The 15,305-nt window shown below is 47.5% G+C and overlaps 1 protein-coding gene across 1 annotated transcript; it reads right to left on the reverse strand.

Annotated features, from left to right (window-relative positions):
• Positions 1-1,592: 1,592 nt before the first annotated feature.
• STK38 (serine/threonine kinase 38) lies at positions 1,593-13,780 on the reverse strand. Its single transcript, XM_010001387.1, has 13 exons — positions 13,650-13,780; positions 10,254-10,305; positions 9,521-9,643; positions 8,208-8,291; positions 7,884-8,007; positions 6,959-7,113; positions 5,759-5,861; positions 5,068-5,129; positions 4,455-4,572; positions 3,743-3,866; positions 2,917-3,012; positions 2,569-2,663; positions 1,593-1,702 (listed from the first exon to the last, which is right to left on the reverse strand). Exons 1-13 carry the CDS (start codon positions 13,778-13,780, stop codon positions 1,593-1,595), a joined length of 1,377 nt encoding a protein of 458 aa, XP_009999689.1.
• Positions 13,781-15,305: the final 1,525 nt, after the last annotated feature.

Here is a 15,305-nt window from a genome sequence, read left to right on the forward strand (position 1 = left end):
TGAAAGCTGCTAAACAGTTTTTTTTTCCTTGTCTGGGCTAGGGAGCTAGTGTTGAGCACCAATAAAAGTTTGCAAGAATCCAAGCCAGTTCCAATGGGGAAGTTTTAGAAACCTCAGTACGTTTATTTTTAAACCAAACTAATTGGAAATTCAAGACTGGTACCAGGCAGCTTCAGTGGTTCATGCCACCTGCCCCTGGAAGTGCTGAGTGAACTACAGACAAGGTGCAAAGTGGAGCTCATGATTATAAAAAGGAATTCACCAAAAAGCTTCAACCCAGGCAGGGTCTTCCCTCCCAAAATGCAGCCAAGTTCTGAGAGCTGCTTAGGCAAGGAAAGGCACTTTGGGGCTCTCCTGGAGAGCATCCTCAGCACAGCTGCTTGTACTTGTAGAAATTCTCTGAGGCAATCATCAAAGGGTGGCCATGGTGGGCTGCACTGCCCCAAAAGTGACCCCCTGAGACCCCATCTCTTTGGAAGACCACAGGGACAGATGGTTCAGCCCCAACAGCAAGAGGAGCTTTGCAAGGAACAGCCAAGGAGGCCTCTATCAGCAAAGTCCACGGGAGAATCTGAGCCTGTTCTGCTCAAAACCAAGAGGAAAAAGGCCACCAAAGATGGTTTCATCTTCAAATGGATGAAGATGCAGCAGATGTTCCAAGTGGCCAAGAGATGGCAGCAGCAGGAAAGGAAAGCCTCCCAGCTGACTGGACACAAGATGCTCAGCAAGGATCAGGTGAAAAGCATTTTCCTCCCTCTCTGCTCTTCATTTCAGATCCACCAGCTGTAGTTTTTTTTATCCCCTGCATCGTTCATCCCTTTCATACAGCAACTGGGAACTGTTGCTGCTGGAGGAAGTGGCCCCGTCTCTCCTGTCACTGGCTAGAGAAGAAAAAGTGTTGCACAATTTTGGAAGTTAGAAACAAAATATTCCATGGCTTGAGGGTCTTGGTACCAAAAGTAAAGTGCACTGCAACTGGAGGCCACGGTGCCAGGGTTGAGAAATGCTCTTCAAGAGGCTTCCAAGGAGCATTATAAAAACCTGCACTACAAACTAAGGGTTAAGGCAATACAAATGGTGTCCTTCTACTCATTTACTGGAGAGCTGTTTTATCTCAAGCTTTAATTATTGCTTTGTTTCCCAAGTCCTTAGTCACTGGGAGAGCAGTGCTGGGAATTGGCAGCTGGAGTTTTGTCACTGAATGCAAGGACTGGCAGAACAGTCCATATCAACACCACCTGCTTTGCAATGTCCAAGGGAAGGTTTGCTCTCCTCTCTGGGTGGACTGTACAATCTGGCAAAGAAGTGAAAAAGAAAAACTCTTGCTCCTCAAGCAGCAAAAGGTGCTTGGAGCAGAGATGATGCAAACAACTGCTGGGATTCTTCCATGGTGCAGAAGAAAAACAATTCTCAGTAACAACCAGGGTGTGTAACAAAACAGGGTCCTCAAGTCTTCTCCAAGAGCTGCTAGCCCTCAAGTTTTCTTTAAAAAAAAAAAAACAAACAACACAAAACAGTTCTTTTATGGGTGTAAATCCAAGGTACAGGAACAGAATTCCATGGCTCAGAAGTTGTCCCAGGAAAAGGAAGGATTACTTTCCTGCTTTCATGTAGGATGGAATTGCTCCTCGGGCTGTCAGGCCTTCGAAACGCTTGTAGGTGTAATTAATAAAAACCCAGTCTTTGTTCTTGTAGTCAGTCTCTGGGTGGTTGCTTGTTGCCACTGGTTAAGACAAGAGGAAAAAGAAAATTATCCCTTGAAACTGCAGTTTCTTTTCATAGAAAACACTGGAGCAAAAGGAAGAAGGACTATAAGGAAGAAGAACTGTAAATCAAGGAATTCAAGTTGGGTCTTCAACCTCATGGAGCAAATGTGTGAATGTGTTTTGACACATAAATGCAAGGATCCTTTAGAGATTTACACCAAAATCTGTTGTCCCCCTTCTGTCCCCTCCCAACCCCTAAACCATGGGTTAGAGCTGGCAGCAAGGATTAGCCAGTTCCAGGGGCAACTCACAGGGTTGAGCTCACAGGCCCAGTGACAGGACAAGGGGCACTGGGCACAAACTGGAGCACAGGAGGTTTAACCTGAATATAAGAAAATACTTCTTTACTCTGAGGGTGGCAGAGTCCTGGGACAGGCTGCCCAGGGAGGCTGTGGAGTCTCCATCCCTGGAGACATCCCAAACCCACCTGGATGTGTTCCTGTGGGATCTGCTCCAGGGGATCCTGCTCTAGCAGGGGGATTGGACTAGATGATCTCCAGAGGTTCTTTCCAACCCCCCCCTCCCATGCTGGGATTCTGTGATTCTGGGAGCTCTGCTGTTTCTTGGAGAAACCCTTCCTCAGAGGTGCCCTTCCTCAAACAGCTCCTGCATCACTCACCAGTCTGCATCCCATCTCCTGAAACCCAAACCAGAGCTCCCACACCCCTGCACCACAAGCCAACCATTTGATCATGGTAACAACCCAAGCATCTAAGCAAGATGCTTTCTGAGGAACAGAAAAGTTACATGATTCTCCTGGAGAAAAGGAAGGAATGTTTACATGCAGGATCAAAGCATTTACCTGTTGGCTTCAGGATATCAGATTCTGGGAATTCATCAAAGTTTGAGGTATCATCAATGCTTTTAATCTCTATGGAAATTGCAGCAGGTCTCTCTCTGCCAAGAAGAGCAGTTTCAGCATCAACATTTCCAAGGCAGAAGAAAACAGAGATTCAGCCACTTCCCATTTCCTAAGAGAATCCATGACTGAAGGTACCTCCACCTTAGCAAGCTTCAGATCAGGAACAACATCCTCTCACCCACACCTGGATATGCTACATGCCAGTCAAGCTGCTCCCTGCTGTTGAACAGGACCAGCTTGAAACAGGCCCTAGGGGAGAGCAGCTTCCTTTTCTGCAAAGCCTCTTACCTGATATGTTCCCAATCAACCCCTTCAAAGAATGGGTTACTCTTTATTTCCTCCACACCAGATGCACCAATTCTGTGCTCCCATTCACAGCAAAATCTGGGATGGAAGGAAGAATGAAAATGAAGGAAGAATGAAAAGGAAAGCATTCCATCCAGAAATGGAACAGCTTTCTGGACTGGTACTACTCCAGTTCCTTAGCACATACAGGGAGGAGGTCAAGAACTCCCACTGCAAAACCAACACACAAACTTTATGCTCAGGAATGTCATGTCAAATGCTACAATTAAGATGTGAAATTCCTTCACACCAGGATCATGTGTCCATTTTATTTCAGGACCAGCCTAGAGCAGAACATATAAAGCCTAAAGAGTTAGACATTTATATTTCTGCCCTGAGAACAGACAGGTGATTGAAAAAGGTAAATCAAGAGCAGGAGGCATCATGCACTGGGATCCATTTCTGTGCTCCAGTGCATACAAAGACAAAACCACTGCTGTTTTAAGAAGCCAGCTCTGACAGAAAGATGAATTTGTTCCCACAATAAGCTCACAAGACAAAATAAAGAGCAGAAACATCCACATTCTGCCAGACTAGCAGCACATAAACACGGGAGCTCCTTTTCAGTGTAGTTCACTCAGGGCTCCACTAAATCACCTCTCAGAGACAAATGTATTTGAGCAGGGAGTTGAGCACTTGATGCGTGTGCACAACAGCGTGTGGATGGCACAAGCATCAGGTTTCTTGCATGTGAAACAGCCCATGGGAGGGAGACAGCACAGTTGGCAAGACCAGAAAATTAGAAATATATGAGCCATATGGTTGGCACCTTAAAATGAGATCCTTTGCTTTATCAGATATTGGAACTTCGGGAGGAAATGTCAGGGTCTCTTTCCAGTTCATGACTTTCTTGTAGGTTTCTTGTGGAGTCTCAGAACAGAAGGGGGGGTAACCTGAAAAGAGAGACAAATACAACCTTGTGGAAAGGAAAAGTAGTTCCTGTAGTCTAAGGTGCACCAGAATAAACCTCTCCTATGGAGACAGGCTGGGAGAGTTGGGGTGTTCAGCCTGGAGAAGAGAAGGCTCCAGGGAGACCTTAGAGCAGCTTCCAGTGCCTGAAGGGGCTCCAGGAAAACTGGGGAGGGACTTGGGACAAGGGCAGGGAGGGATGGGATGAGGGGGATGGATGAAAAGTGGGAGAGGGAGATGGAGGTTGGAGATGAGGAGGGAATTCTTTGGTGTGAGGGTGGTGAGAGCCTGGCCCAGGTTGCCCAGGGAAGCTGTGGCTGCCCCATCCCTGGCAGTGTTGAAGGGCAGGTTGGATGGGGCTTGGAGCAGCCTGGGCTGGTGGGAGGTGTCCCTGCCCATGCAGGGGGTTGGATCTAGATGAGCTTTAAGGTCCTTTCCAACCCAAACCAGTCTGGGATTCTATGAAACCTCACAAACCATGCAAGGAACAGGTGCTGTGAGAACCTGGCCCCAGGCTCACCATGTCCCACCCCACCACCCTGCTCAGAACTCGTGCACTGCCCCTTTCTTACCAATCAACATCTCGTACATGATGACCCCGAGTGACCACCAGTCACAAAGCTTGTTGTACCCAGTCTGCATGAACACTTCAGGAGCAATGTAATCTGGAGTACCCACAGTAGAAAAAGCCTAGAACAAACACCACCAGTTGTGTATCTTTAGAGAAAACTGCCCCATATGGAAGTGGGAACTTATGCAACAATGGTTATTTTGAGGAACACACCAGATTGTCCTTTAAGATCCTTGAACAAAGTTGTTTAAAGCATTTATTCCAAGGTATGTAGAGACAAAATCAACATGTTGATGGGAAGGAGTCTTAAAGTACCAGCAGGGAAATCTGGAAGGGTTCCACTGTCTCTGGACACCTTGGAATGGGTCATTAGCCCTTTGAGAGTGCCAAGAACTGTTAAGTTTTAGCTGGGAGGCACCAGACATCAGTGCAGATCATTTTGACAGCACTACCAGGCACATGTGTCACCAGCTGTTCACTAGATGGATGAAGGACAAACTAAAGTCATTCCTCCTTTTAAGAGAAAAAGCATGAATCTTGTTCCTTCAGCCTTGCTCAGAACTTTGAGATGGGTTCATGTCATTTCCACTTCCAAGCGGGTGAAACACACTTACCAACTGCCTCCTGTTCCTCTTCCAAGTCTCTGCTTTCCTTTTGGAATTCATGTTCTGGAAAGCTAAAGGAGATTGGAATACATGGGACTGACTGGTCACCCCACATACACCTTTACCCCATGATCATTACACTAAAAATCTCTTTGATGACATCAAAAAAAGGCAGCCAGGGCCTGGACAGGTGATTTTATCACCAGGGATGTGGGGGCACCTTCATCACCTCACTGAAGATAAGACACATCTGTCAATACCCTCAACCTACCAGCAACTTTTAACATTGATAAACTTTTCTACAACCTTTCATTAGCAATTCACACTTGCAGGGGTTTTTATTTTGAACTCCATGATCCAAATTATTCCCCTGGAGAAAACAACTGAGTATTCAGAGACCCTGCTCACTTCCTCATTGAAATAACACATTTAGTACCTCCCAAATCCCCCTGAAGTTTTCATTCAAGGTTTGTTAACACATGCAAAGAGAGGCTCCAACAGAGCCTGCTTCAAACTTTTGGAAATGAAGCTGTTTATGTACATTAAAGTAACTACAATGATTTTGAGGCTGCAGAAAATCAGCATCACACCTCACGGTGCAAGGTGGATTTTTTAGAACCCCCTTCTGCAGCCTTTTAACCTCACACTGAGGGGTGAAATTGCATAGATACCCCTCCCCCCCTGAAGCCAAATCACTTACTGAAATCACTAGGAAGACTGTGGTTCAAGTTCCTGTAGAACTCTGTTCTGTGGGCTTTCTTGAGCCCAGTGCACAGACCAAAGTCTGAGAGCTTCACGTGGCCCTAGAAACAAAGAGAAAGAGAAGATAATCCCAGCAAGTGAAGTTTTCTACTTCTGCCCCTCCTTTTATTCTGGAGAAGAGATGCCCTCTTTTTTGCATTCCTTGTTTCAGCCCAAGACTGGATGTGTAAATAGAATCAAGCTGTTAATGCTTCACTACTGCATCACTACCGCATCACTACTTCACTAATTGCATCACTGCTGCACAGAGGAAGTTATTTACTGCCCAAAACCTCTCCTGAGCTCTTCAGGGTGAGAGCCAACATCTCCAGGGGGAGCTGCACTCCCTGGGTTGGGTGTTGATCCCCAACAGAGAAGGAGAAACACCTTAAATTCATGGATTGGATCCATCCTGGTGGATAACATGCAGCCACACCCACTGTGTGTCATCTCTAGGGGTGCATCTCAACCAGCCACACTTTCCAAAGTCCTAACTGGAATGATATTTGGTGCAGGCTGGATGGCACCAGTAATTCCAGCAGGGCACCAGCAGCTGGTTAGTGGTAAAGAAGTATTATTTACTGTGGGCAAACAAGCTAAATCTTAAGTAAACTTGTACCAAGCAACATGAGGACAGTGAACCAACCAAGGCTTCTACCAACTGCCTCCACTAACCATCTAGAAGCAACCAGGCAGCCTGACCAGCCTTCCTGAACACATCCCAGTTAGGAGGCAGATGGTATCTTAGTTCCCAGTCTCATTAATTAGCACCTCCATCCATCACTTCTGATATGACCTTCTACCCAAGAGCTGGCAGGGGGGAGAGTAGCAGATGTGAGACCAAAAAGAACAAACATATTTCACCAAGAAGGGGAGAACTGAAAATGTGTTTTAAATTGCAGCTGAAATGACCCAAAATAGCTGAGACAACTGTCAGAGGAGAATTCCTAAGCAAGGTATGAATCCAGCTGGAGGTGGAGAGCTCATTCTTGCCTTGGTTGGTTTCTTCCCCCCAGCAATATGACAAATATGCCCTCAAAACTAGAAGGAACAAGGCTAAGAAAGAAGCACCATCTTCCTTCACAACTGTCAACCCTCCTTCAGGGCAATATTCAAAATTAAAAGACCTATTTTTGCTCCTCCCCAGGTGATTACACACCTTGCTGTCCAGGAGAAGGTTGTCTGGTTTTATGTCTCGATGGATAAAACCCAGCTGGTGGATGGAATCAATGGCCAGCACAGTCTCTGCTATGTAGAACTGTGTCTCTTCTTCTGTGAGAGTGTCTTTTTTCATCAACAGAGTCATCATGTCACCTAGAAGCCACCCCACAAATTGCAAAGGTAAATACAAACACACTCATTCCACTCTCATTGTGAAGGCGTTTGCAAAGAATTAAGATGTTTAATCATAGAATCCAAAACTGGTTTGGGCTGGTGGGACCTTCAAGACCATCCAGTCCCAACCCCCTGCCATGGGCAGGGACACCTCCCACCAGCCCAGGCTGCTCCAAGCCCCATCCAACCTGCCCTTCAACACTGCCAGGGATGGGGCAGCCACAGCTTCCCTGGGCAACCTGGGCCAGGCTCTCACCACCCTCACACCAAAGAATTCCCTCCTCATCTCCAACCTCCATCTTCCTCTTCCACTTTTCATCCATCCCCCTCATCCCATCCCTCCCTGCCCTTGTCCCAAGTCCCTCCCCAGCTTTCCTGGAGCCCCTTCAGGCACTGGGAGCTGCTCTAAGGTCTCCCTGGAGCCTTCTCTTCTCCAGGCTGAAAAGGTCCCTACAAGTTGCTGTTGCTCCAACCCAGCTAAAAGCAAAAGGTCAGAAAATCAACAGCTGGGTGTGTGATGGGTCTCCAGATCCCAAGAGTAATAACTAGCAGAGAATCAAGGACAAGATTCAACCATCTGCAGTGAGAAGGCCCAAGCAGTCACCTGGAGCCTGCCCCAACCCCTGAAAGCTTTTCAATGCCCCCAGGAAGTCCCAGCCAGCACCACAACCTGATCCCAAACTACATTTAGAAGTTAGAAATCCACCAACAAGAGGAAAGCAGGTTTTTTGTTGATCTCAGATAGTTACCTCCAGGCAGGAACTCCATGATAAGGTAGAGGTTTAGCTTGTCCTGAAAGCTGTAGAACATCTTCACCACCCACAAGCTGTCTGCCTCCACTAGGATGTCCCTCTCTGCACGGATGTGGCCAACCTGGAGACACACACATGTGATTAATTACAAGTTATGTTTCATTACATGCATTTTTCTGACCTGTTTTCTCCATTAAAAGGGGGAAACCATCCTATTTTAGCTAATAAACTCAGAGTAGGGATGGTCCTCTCCTCTCTACACATCTCAATGACCTCCCCAAGCCATGGATGGTGACACTGCTACCTGAGGTGGCTCCTCACCTGCTCTTTTTCAAGCATATCAGCTTTCCTTAGGATTTTCATGGCATAAACATGGCCCGTGTCCTTCTTCTGGACAAGTCTCACCTGGGGAAGATGCAAGAACTTCAGTCAAACACACCTTCATCACAACTCTGGACAAGTTTGGGTATCCAGCCCTTGGCTTCCATTTAATGAAATGGAACCAGCTTGGACCTGTTCCTGTGGGATCTGCTCTAGGGGATCCTGCTCTAGCAGGGGGTTGGACTGGATGATCTCCAGAGGTCACTTCCCATCCTCACCACTCTGGGACTCTGTGAAATCACATCAGGTTATAAAAAACAAAACATGACACCCTGCACAGTGATGGGCAACAAGTTCTGTTCATTCTATGAGATGGAATCACTTTATCAGAGAGGCCAGGCTGAGCAATCACACACCCACAGCAGAAGGTCCAAAGCCACTTTCTCCAAAGAAGGCCACCAGGAGAGACAACTGCCCTGCAGCTCTCCCTTGCCCAGCAGGCCAGCCCCAGGAGGTCCCAGCTAAAGTGACAGAAGCACAATGATGCCCTTGTGTTGGGCTTGCTCAGTGAGACCTTTTTAACAGCATTCATAGAGCACTTTGGGTTGGAAGGGACATTCAAGATCATCCAGCCCCAGCCCCCTGCATGGGCAGGGACACCTCCCACCAGCCCACGTTGCTCCAAGCCCCATCCAACCGGCCCTTCAACACTGCCAGGGATGGGGCAGCCACAGCTTCCCTGGGCAACCTCGGCCAGGCTCTCACCACCCTCACACCAAAGAATTCCCTCCTCATCTCCAACCTCAATCTCCCTCTCCCACTTTTCATCCATCCCCTTCATCCCATCCCTCCCTGCCCTTGTCCCAAGCCCCTCCCCAGCTTTCCTGGAGCCCCTTCAGGCACTGGAAGCTGCTCTAAGGTCTCCCTGGAGCCTTCTCTTCTCCAGGCTGAACACTCCAACTCTCCCAGCCTGGCTCCAGAGCAGAGCTGCTCCAGCCCTCCCAGCATCTCTGTGGCTCCTCTGGACTCTCTCCAGGAGCTCCACGTCCTCCTTATGTTGGGGGCTCCAGAACAGGACACAGTTCTCCAGGTGGGGGCTCTGGAGCTCCTGATCTAGTGGGAGGTGTCCCTGCCCATGGTTTTAAACTAGTGTTTATTGCACATGAAGACAGATACAAGTAACAAGCTAAAAAACCCAACCAATCAATCTGCAATAATTACAACATTTATCCTTCATTTGTGTCAACTCTGCAGGTCTGTAACCAATGCCACTGCCATTTAAAAAAACATTTAGTCACCTTGTCTGGACTTACCTCTCCAAATGCTCCTCTGCCTATTACTTTTAAAGACTCAAAGTCTTCCAAACCCAACCTTGTTCTCTTCAGGCGAAGAAACTCAGTTTCCTTTTGTGCATGTGCTGACCTCCTGATTCTCTTCTAGAGTTCAAGGGAGAAGAAATAAACCACAGTGAGAATTCTGCAGGTGGGCTCCTCAGGGATCAATCACAACAGCTCCAAGCAGAGATGCCTGATGTCTGTTTATAAAATAGAGGAGGGAAGGAGATGATGGGAGGGCTGGAGCAGCTCTGCTCTGGAGCCAGGCTGGAAGAGTTGGGGTGTTCAGCCTGGAGAAGAGAAGGCTCCAGGGAGACCTTAGAGCAGCTTCCAGTGCCTGAAGGGGCTCCAGGAAAGCTGGGGAGGGACTTGGGACAAGGGCAGGGAGGGATGGGATGAGGGGGATGGATGAAAAGTGGAAGAGGGAGATTGAGGTTGGAGATGAGGAGGGAATTCTTTGGTGTGAGGGTGGTGAGAGCCTGGCCCAGGTTGCCCAGGGAAGCTGTGGCTGCCCCATCCCTGGCAGTGTTGAAGGGCAGGTTGGATGGGGCTTGGAGCAGCCTGGGCTGGTGGGAGGTGTCCCTGCCCATGCAGGGGGGTTGGAACTGGATGATCTTGAAGGTCCCTTCCAACTCAAACCCATCATGATTCTATTAAAAGAAAATCACTTGTATGGCTTTAACCATCAAGGTAGTTTTCCCATCTTCATTACCTCTTCATCTTTTAAGCCTTCTTCTTCCATCATTTGTTCCAGCTTCTTTTGTCTATAGCAGAGACAAATGAAGAGGAAAAAAAAGGTTGTATCTTTAATTTGTTTCTTAATCCCATGCACATGCCCAACACCTCTGGTCTGTGCTTGCTCTGGAGGATGTAAGGCCAGCAAATAACAGTGTCCATGAGATAAAAGGGAGAATTAAACATGAATTTAGAATAGTTCTGTATTACAGCTTCACCATTCTAGCCTTCTCCTCTCCCATTTTTGACAATATGAACCTGCCCTGAGTTTCACATCTTACTCCATTCTGGTTTTGTTGTATACAAACATGGATTGAGGAGATCTGGGTTCAATTCTTGGCTCTCTCTCTGGTAGTTGGGTGAGTCACTTAAGGCCATCATCAATATTTCAGCACCAAAATCTCATTTATTCCAGGGAGAACTGGCTCTCTGAGCATCTTTATGAGCCTGTGTTGTCATTTCTCTGCATCTCAGATTCATCCAGTGCAAAATGAAAATATTTGGTCTATTTCCTAATGCCTGAGATACTTAAAATATTTGGGAAGAGGATCCATGCCTGTAAGACATTCTGAAAGGATCAGATCTGGTTTACAGCCCTAGTACAAAATGGGAGCAAAGAAAGGGAAAAAAAAACCTTCAGAAGAGGGTTTCAGGGGACATTTGTCATGGTCACCCTCTGGGAATGTGTCCCCAACACTGATCACAGTAACTGGTTGAACTGGGATTGGTGTTCTAGGGGATTATTTTTTTTTCCTCTCCACAGGTGTGATTTTTAGTAGAACACTCCAAATGTACTAAAAAATGCTTCTCTTTGGGTAAATCATACTTGGTGAGCTTCTCCTCCTGCCTCCTGTGCCACCAGGGAGCTGCTGCCACGTGGTAATAGTTGGAGTTATTGCTTCCAGGATGCTGGACCATGTCATAAAAGCTCTAGTAGAACCTAGAAAGGTTGGACCAGATGATCCTTGAGGTCACTTCTAACCTGGCATTCTATGTTCCCATGATGCCATGATCCTATGATGCCACATTCAGGCACTTTTTTAATTGCTTTGCCCTTCTTTAAGTACCCAGGAGCCTTGCCCAACCATCCCATCTCACCCTCAAAGCACTGACTCCAAACACAACCCCTACAACACACAGAATTCACCAGCTCAGCACCACCCAGAGATGCTTAAATTCCCCCAAATCTCCTTAACAAGTCCTGTCTGGGCTTAGTGTACATTTTATAACCACCATTTAAGCTCCAAATTGCACATCCACAGGCACATCTATTGTTAAAAAGAAAAACACTTGTCAAGTCCAGTCTGTTTGTGCAGATATAGTCTTGATCCCAAGCAGAAAAAAAAAACCCTGTCATTGAGGTTTTGGGAGGGGATAATAGCACTTGTAATAAAAAGCAAGAGAAAACATGGAATGAAATCCATCCTGGTTTTCATGTGGATTAGCCCTGCATCTCTCACTGCTCATTTGAAGCAAATATGGATGGGAGTTAGTAGTTCTTTCTAAATTGCTTCTTCATTTCTGCAGTTGTTGCAGTTTAACAGGCATTTCTCTTGGACCCAGGGAGGTTTTTGGGGCAGCAAATCTGCAAGTGAACAAGCACTGAACCTTGGCTGAAAATTCTGGTGAGAGGGACGTGGCAAGTTGGGAGAAGATCAGAAATCCCCACGTTACAACTTGTGGATATTCAGCTCATTAGAGGGTTCCAGGCAAAGTTAAAACCACAGTTTGAAGGGAAATCACTTGTTAGATTTTATAGATGATAAGAAGTGTGGCCAGCAGGCCCAGGGAGGTTCTCCTCCCCCTCTACCCTGCCCTGGTGAGATCACATCTGGAGGGTTGTGTCCAGTTCTGGATTCCCCAGTTCAGGAGGGACAGGAGATGCTGGAGAGAGTCCAATGGAGGCTACAAGGATAATGAAGGGACTGGAACATCTGTCTGGTGAGGAAAGGCTGAGAGACCTGGGGCTGGTTAGTCTTGAGAAGGGAAGACCAAGAGGGGACCTGATGAATGACTATGAATGTCTGCAGGGTGGGTGTCAGGGATGGGCCAGTGTCTGTTCAGTGGTGCCTGTGGCAGGACGAGGGGAAACAGCACCAAGTGACAACACAGGAAGTTCCACCTCAATGTGAGGAGAAACTTCTTCCCTGTGAGGGTGATGGAGCCCTGGGCCAGGCTGCCCAGAGAGGCTGTGGAGTCTCCTTCTCTGGAGACATTCCAACCCCACCTGGACACGTTCCTGTGTGACCTGCCCTGGGTGTTCCTGCTGCAGCAGGGGGGTTGGGCTTGATCTTCAGAGGTCCCTTCCAACCCCTCTGATTCTATGATTTTGACCAATACCTTTGAAGAGCTGCCACAGGTTCAGCTTAGCCACAAAGGAGGAGTCAGAATTAAGTGACAGTCCTTACAGAAATCTCTCCCTGCCCCTGAGATGATCCTCCTTTCTCAGCTGCCTGGATCACACCTTATATTCCAAACTGAATCTTTACAGGAACGAGACCAGAGAAGGGCAACGAAGCTGCTGAAGGGCCTGGAGCACAAGGAGGAGCATCTGAAAAACTGGGGTGGTTTAGTCTGGAGAAAAGGAGGCCGAGAGGAGACCTCCTCACTCCCTGCAACTGCCTGAGAGGAGGCTGGAGTGAAGTGGGAGTTGGTCTCTTCTCCCAAGAAACAAGCAACAGGACAAGAGGAAATGGGCTTAAGTTGCACCAGGGGAGGTTTGGGTTGGATATCAGAAAAAATGTCTTCACTGAAAGTTATTAAAAACTGGCCCAGGCTGCCCAGGGAGGGGGTTGAGTCCCTATCCCTGGAGGTGTCTCAGAGATGTGTAGATGTGGTGCTGAGGGACATGGTTTAAGTACTGGACTCAGCAGAGTTGGGTTAATGGTTGGACTGGATGATTTTAAAGTTCTTTTCCAACCAGAATGATCCTGTGATGCCTGAAATGAGTTGTCAATATTAAAACCTGGGGCATCAAATGTGAAGAGGTAACACAAGAGGATAAACACCTGTAAATCTCTCTCCTTCAGGACTGTACCTGAATCATCCCAAGCACATCCAAAAGTTAATTCTGTTTAGTCAAATAATCAAATATTATTATTTATTTTTAACTGAGTAACACTTTTGCATTTGCAAGCATCTTGAATTCTTTTCAAAAGGAACTCATAAAAACTCCTCCAGCACAAACTACCACTGGATTCAGAAACCCAGCAGCTGCCTCTGGATGTTCATGCCCATCCATGTGCCCATCCCAGAACTTCAGAACCTCAAAGATGGTCAATTTTTTGCTTTAGCTCCAGCAAACTAAAGGCAGTAAATAGGTATTTTTTGGGGCTCTTAACCAGCTCGGAAAAGCATCAAGGAAGATTTCTACCTCATCTCTCTTTCTTCATGCTGTGCAATGAGGTTGCTGTAGAAGTTTTCCAGGGTCACCTTGGTCATGGTCACTCTCTCCTTGGTGTGGTTGCTCATGGAAGAACATGGAGTTGGGCCTGTCATTGCCATGGCTGGTAGGAAAGAAAAAAGGGAGGCAACTTTTACCCCCTTTAAATGCCAAATTCACCTTCAAACAAGAGCTACAAGTGATGCTGAATTCACAGAGTTTAAGGTATTTTAACAACAAACACCCCTCCCCCCCCCCAGGGCTCAGTCGTATCAACCAAGGCTCAGCAAGGAAAAGTCTTACAAAATAAAAGGTGCAAGTCAAGCTTCCTGTTTTGAACATTTTTGATCTGAAAATAAGAGGGAAGGAAGCTTAAGAAACTCGATGCCTCAAACCCCACCATTTCAGGCCATTGCTGCTGCTGTTTCCTTCTCCCAACAGATTCTAGCTTTAATAAATGGGAAAAATAGAGACATTCACAGGGAACACCTCCTCCAGAAGCTGGTTTTTTTCCCAGGATCCTTGAAGAAATAACCCCCCCCAGCTGCCTGGTGTGACATCTATCAAAATCCTGAAGCCCATCCCATGGGCAACTGAGGAAGGAGAGGGGAAAAAATCAGCATTTAGCTGCTTTTGAGCACTCTCATTTTAACTAAACGTGCCCACACCAAAAACCCTGGTGAAATCCAGAAGCTTTTCTCCCAGTTGCAACTTCAAATCAAACCCAACCACCTCCCAGTGTGAATTCCCCACGGGATGATGATGGTGCCACTTCCAAAACTTCAGGGCTTATTTGACAACTCTCTTAAGTTTGTGAAAGCCCAGGATTTCAAATGTAAAACTCCCTCTGAGGATGAGTCCTGGTGAGGGAGGTCCTGGCAGGAAGGTAACCCAGTTTCACAACCAGGAGTTGCAGACAAACAAGCACAGGTTGGACACACACACTTCCCCCTTTTCCCAATGCCAGGGGCACTTTAGGAGTTTTTCTGTTGATTTTCTCCTGACAAAGCAATATTTCTGTGACTTTTTTGCCACCCTGGACAGACAATGATTATTTTGGGTTTTTTTACAGGCTGGTTGATAGAAACTGGAACAACCTGGGAGCTGCTCAGCACCCCCCCCGGGGTGTGTTTTTGGGGAGAAAAAGGTGTATTTCTGGAGGGGCAGCCCTGAGTGCCACCAAGCCCGAGGAGATGGCACCTCAGGGGGGTGAAAACCTCTGGTTTCCAGCTCCTAAAGACCCAAAACATGGGGAATTCTGTGCCAGGAGCAGGTAACGAGGGATTGGGTTGGGAGGCAGCAGTGCCAGAGAGGCTGTGGGTGCTGGGGGGCTCTTCCCATGGGGACTGACACCCTGCAGGGGGGTGGGATGGGATGGGATGGGTAGGACGGATGGGATGGGATGGATGAGATGGGATGGATGGGATGGATGGGGTGGATGGATGAGATGGGATGGGTGAGATGGGATGGGTGAGATGGGATAGGATGGGATGGGAGGGATGGGATGGATGGGATGGGATGGATGGGATGGATGGGATAGGATGGCATGGGAGGGATGGAATGGGATGGAATGGATGGGAGGGATGGGATGGGAGGGATGGGATGGGAGGGATGGGATGGGAGGGATGGGAAGGATGGGATGGGAGG

Source organism: Chaetura pelagica, unplaced genomic scaffold (assembly GCF_000747805.2).
Source record: "Chaetura pelagica isolate M959 unplaced genomic scaffold, ChaPel_1.0 scaffold507, whole genome shotgun sequence".
NCBI classification, from domain to species: domain Eukaryota; kingdom Metazoa; phylum Chordata; class Aves; order Apodiformes; family Apodidae; genus Chaetura; species Chaetura pelagica.

Coding starts and splice junctions, on each gene's coding strand:
- STK38 (XM_010001387.1), bottom strand. CDS start 13,780: ATGGCAATGACAGGCCCAACTCCATGTTCTTCCATGAGCAACCACACC. Junction 7,114..7,883: donor CATGGAGTTCCTGCCTGGAG/GTAACTATCTGA, acceptor GGTGGCTTCTAG/GTGACATGATGACTCTGTTG. Junction 5,130..5,758: donor CAGTCTTCCTAGTGATTTCA/GTAAGTGATTTG, acceptor AATCTCCTTTAG/CTTTCCAGAACATGAATTCC.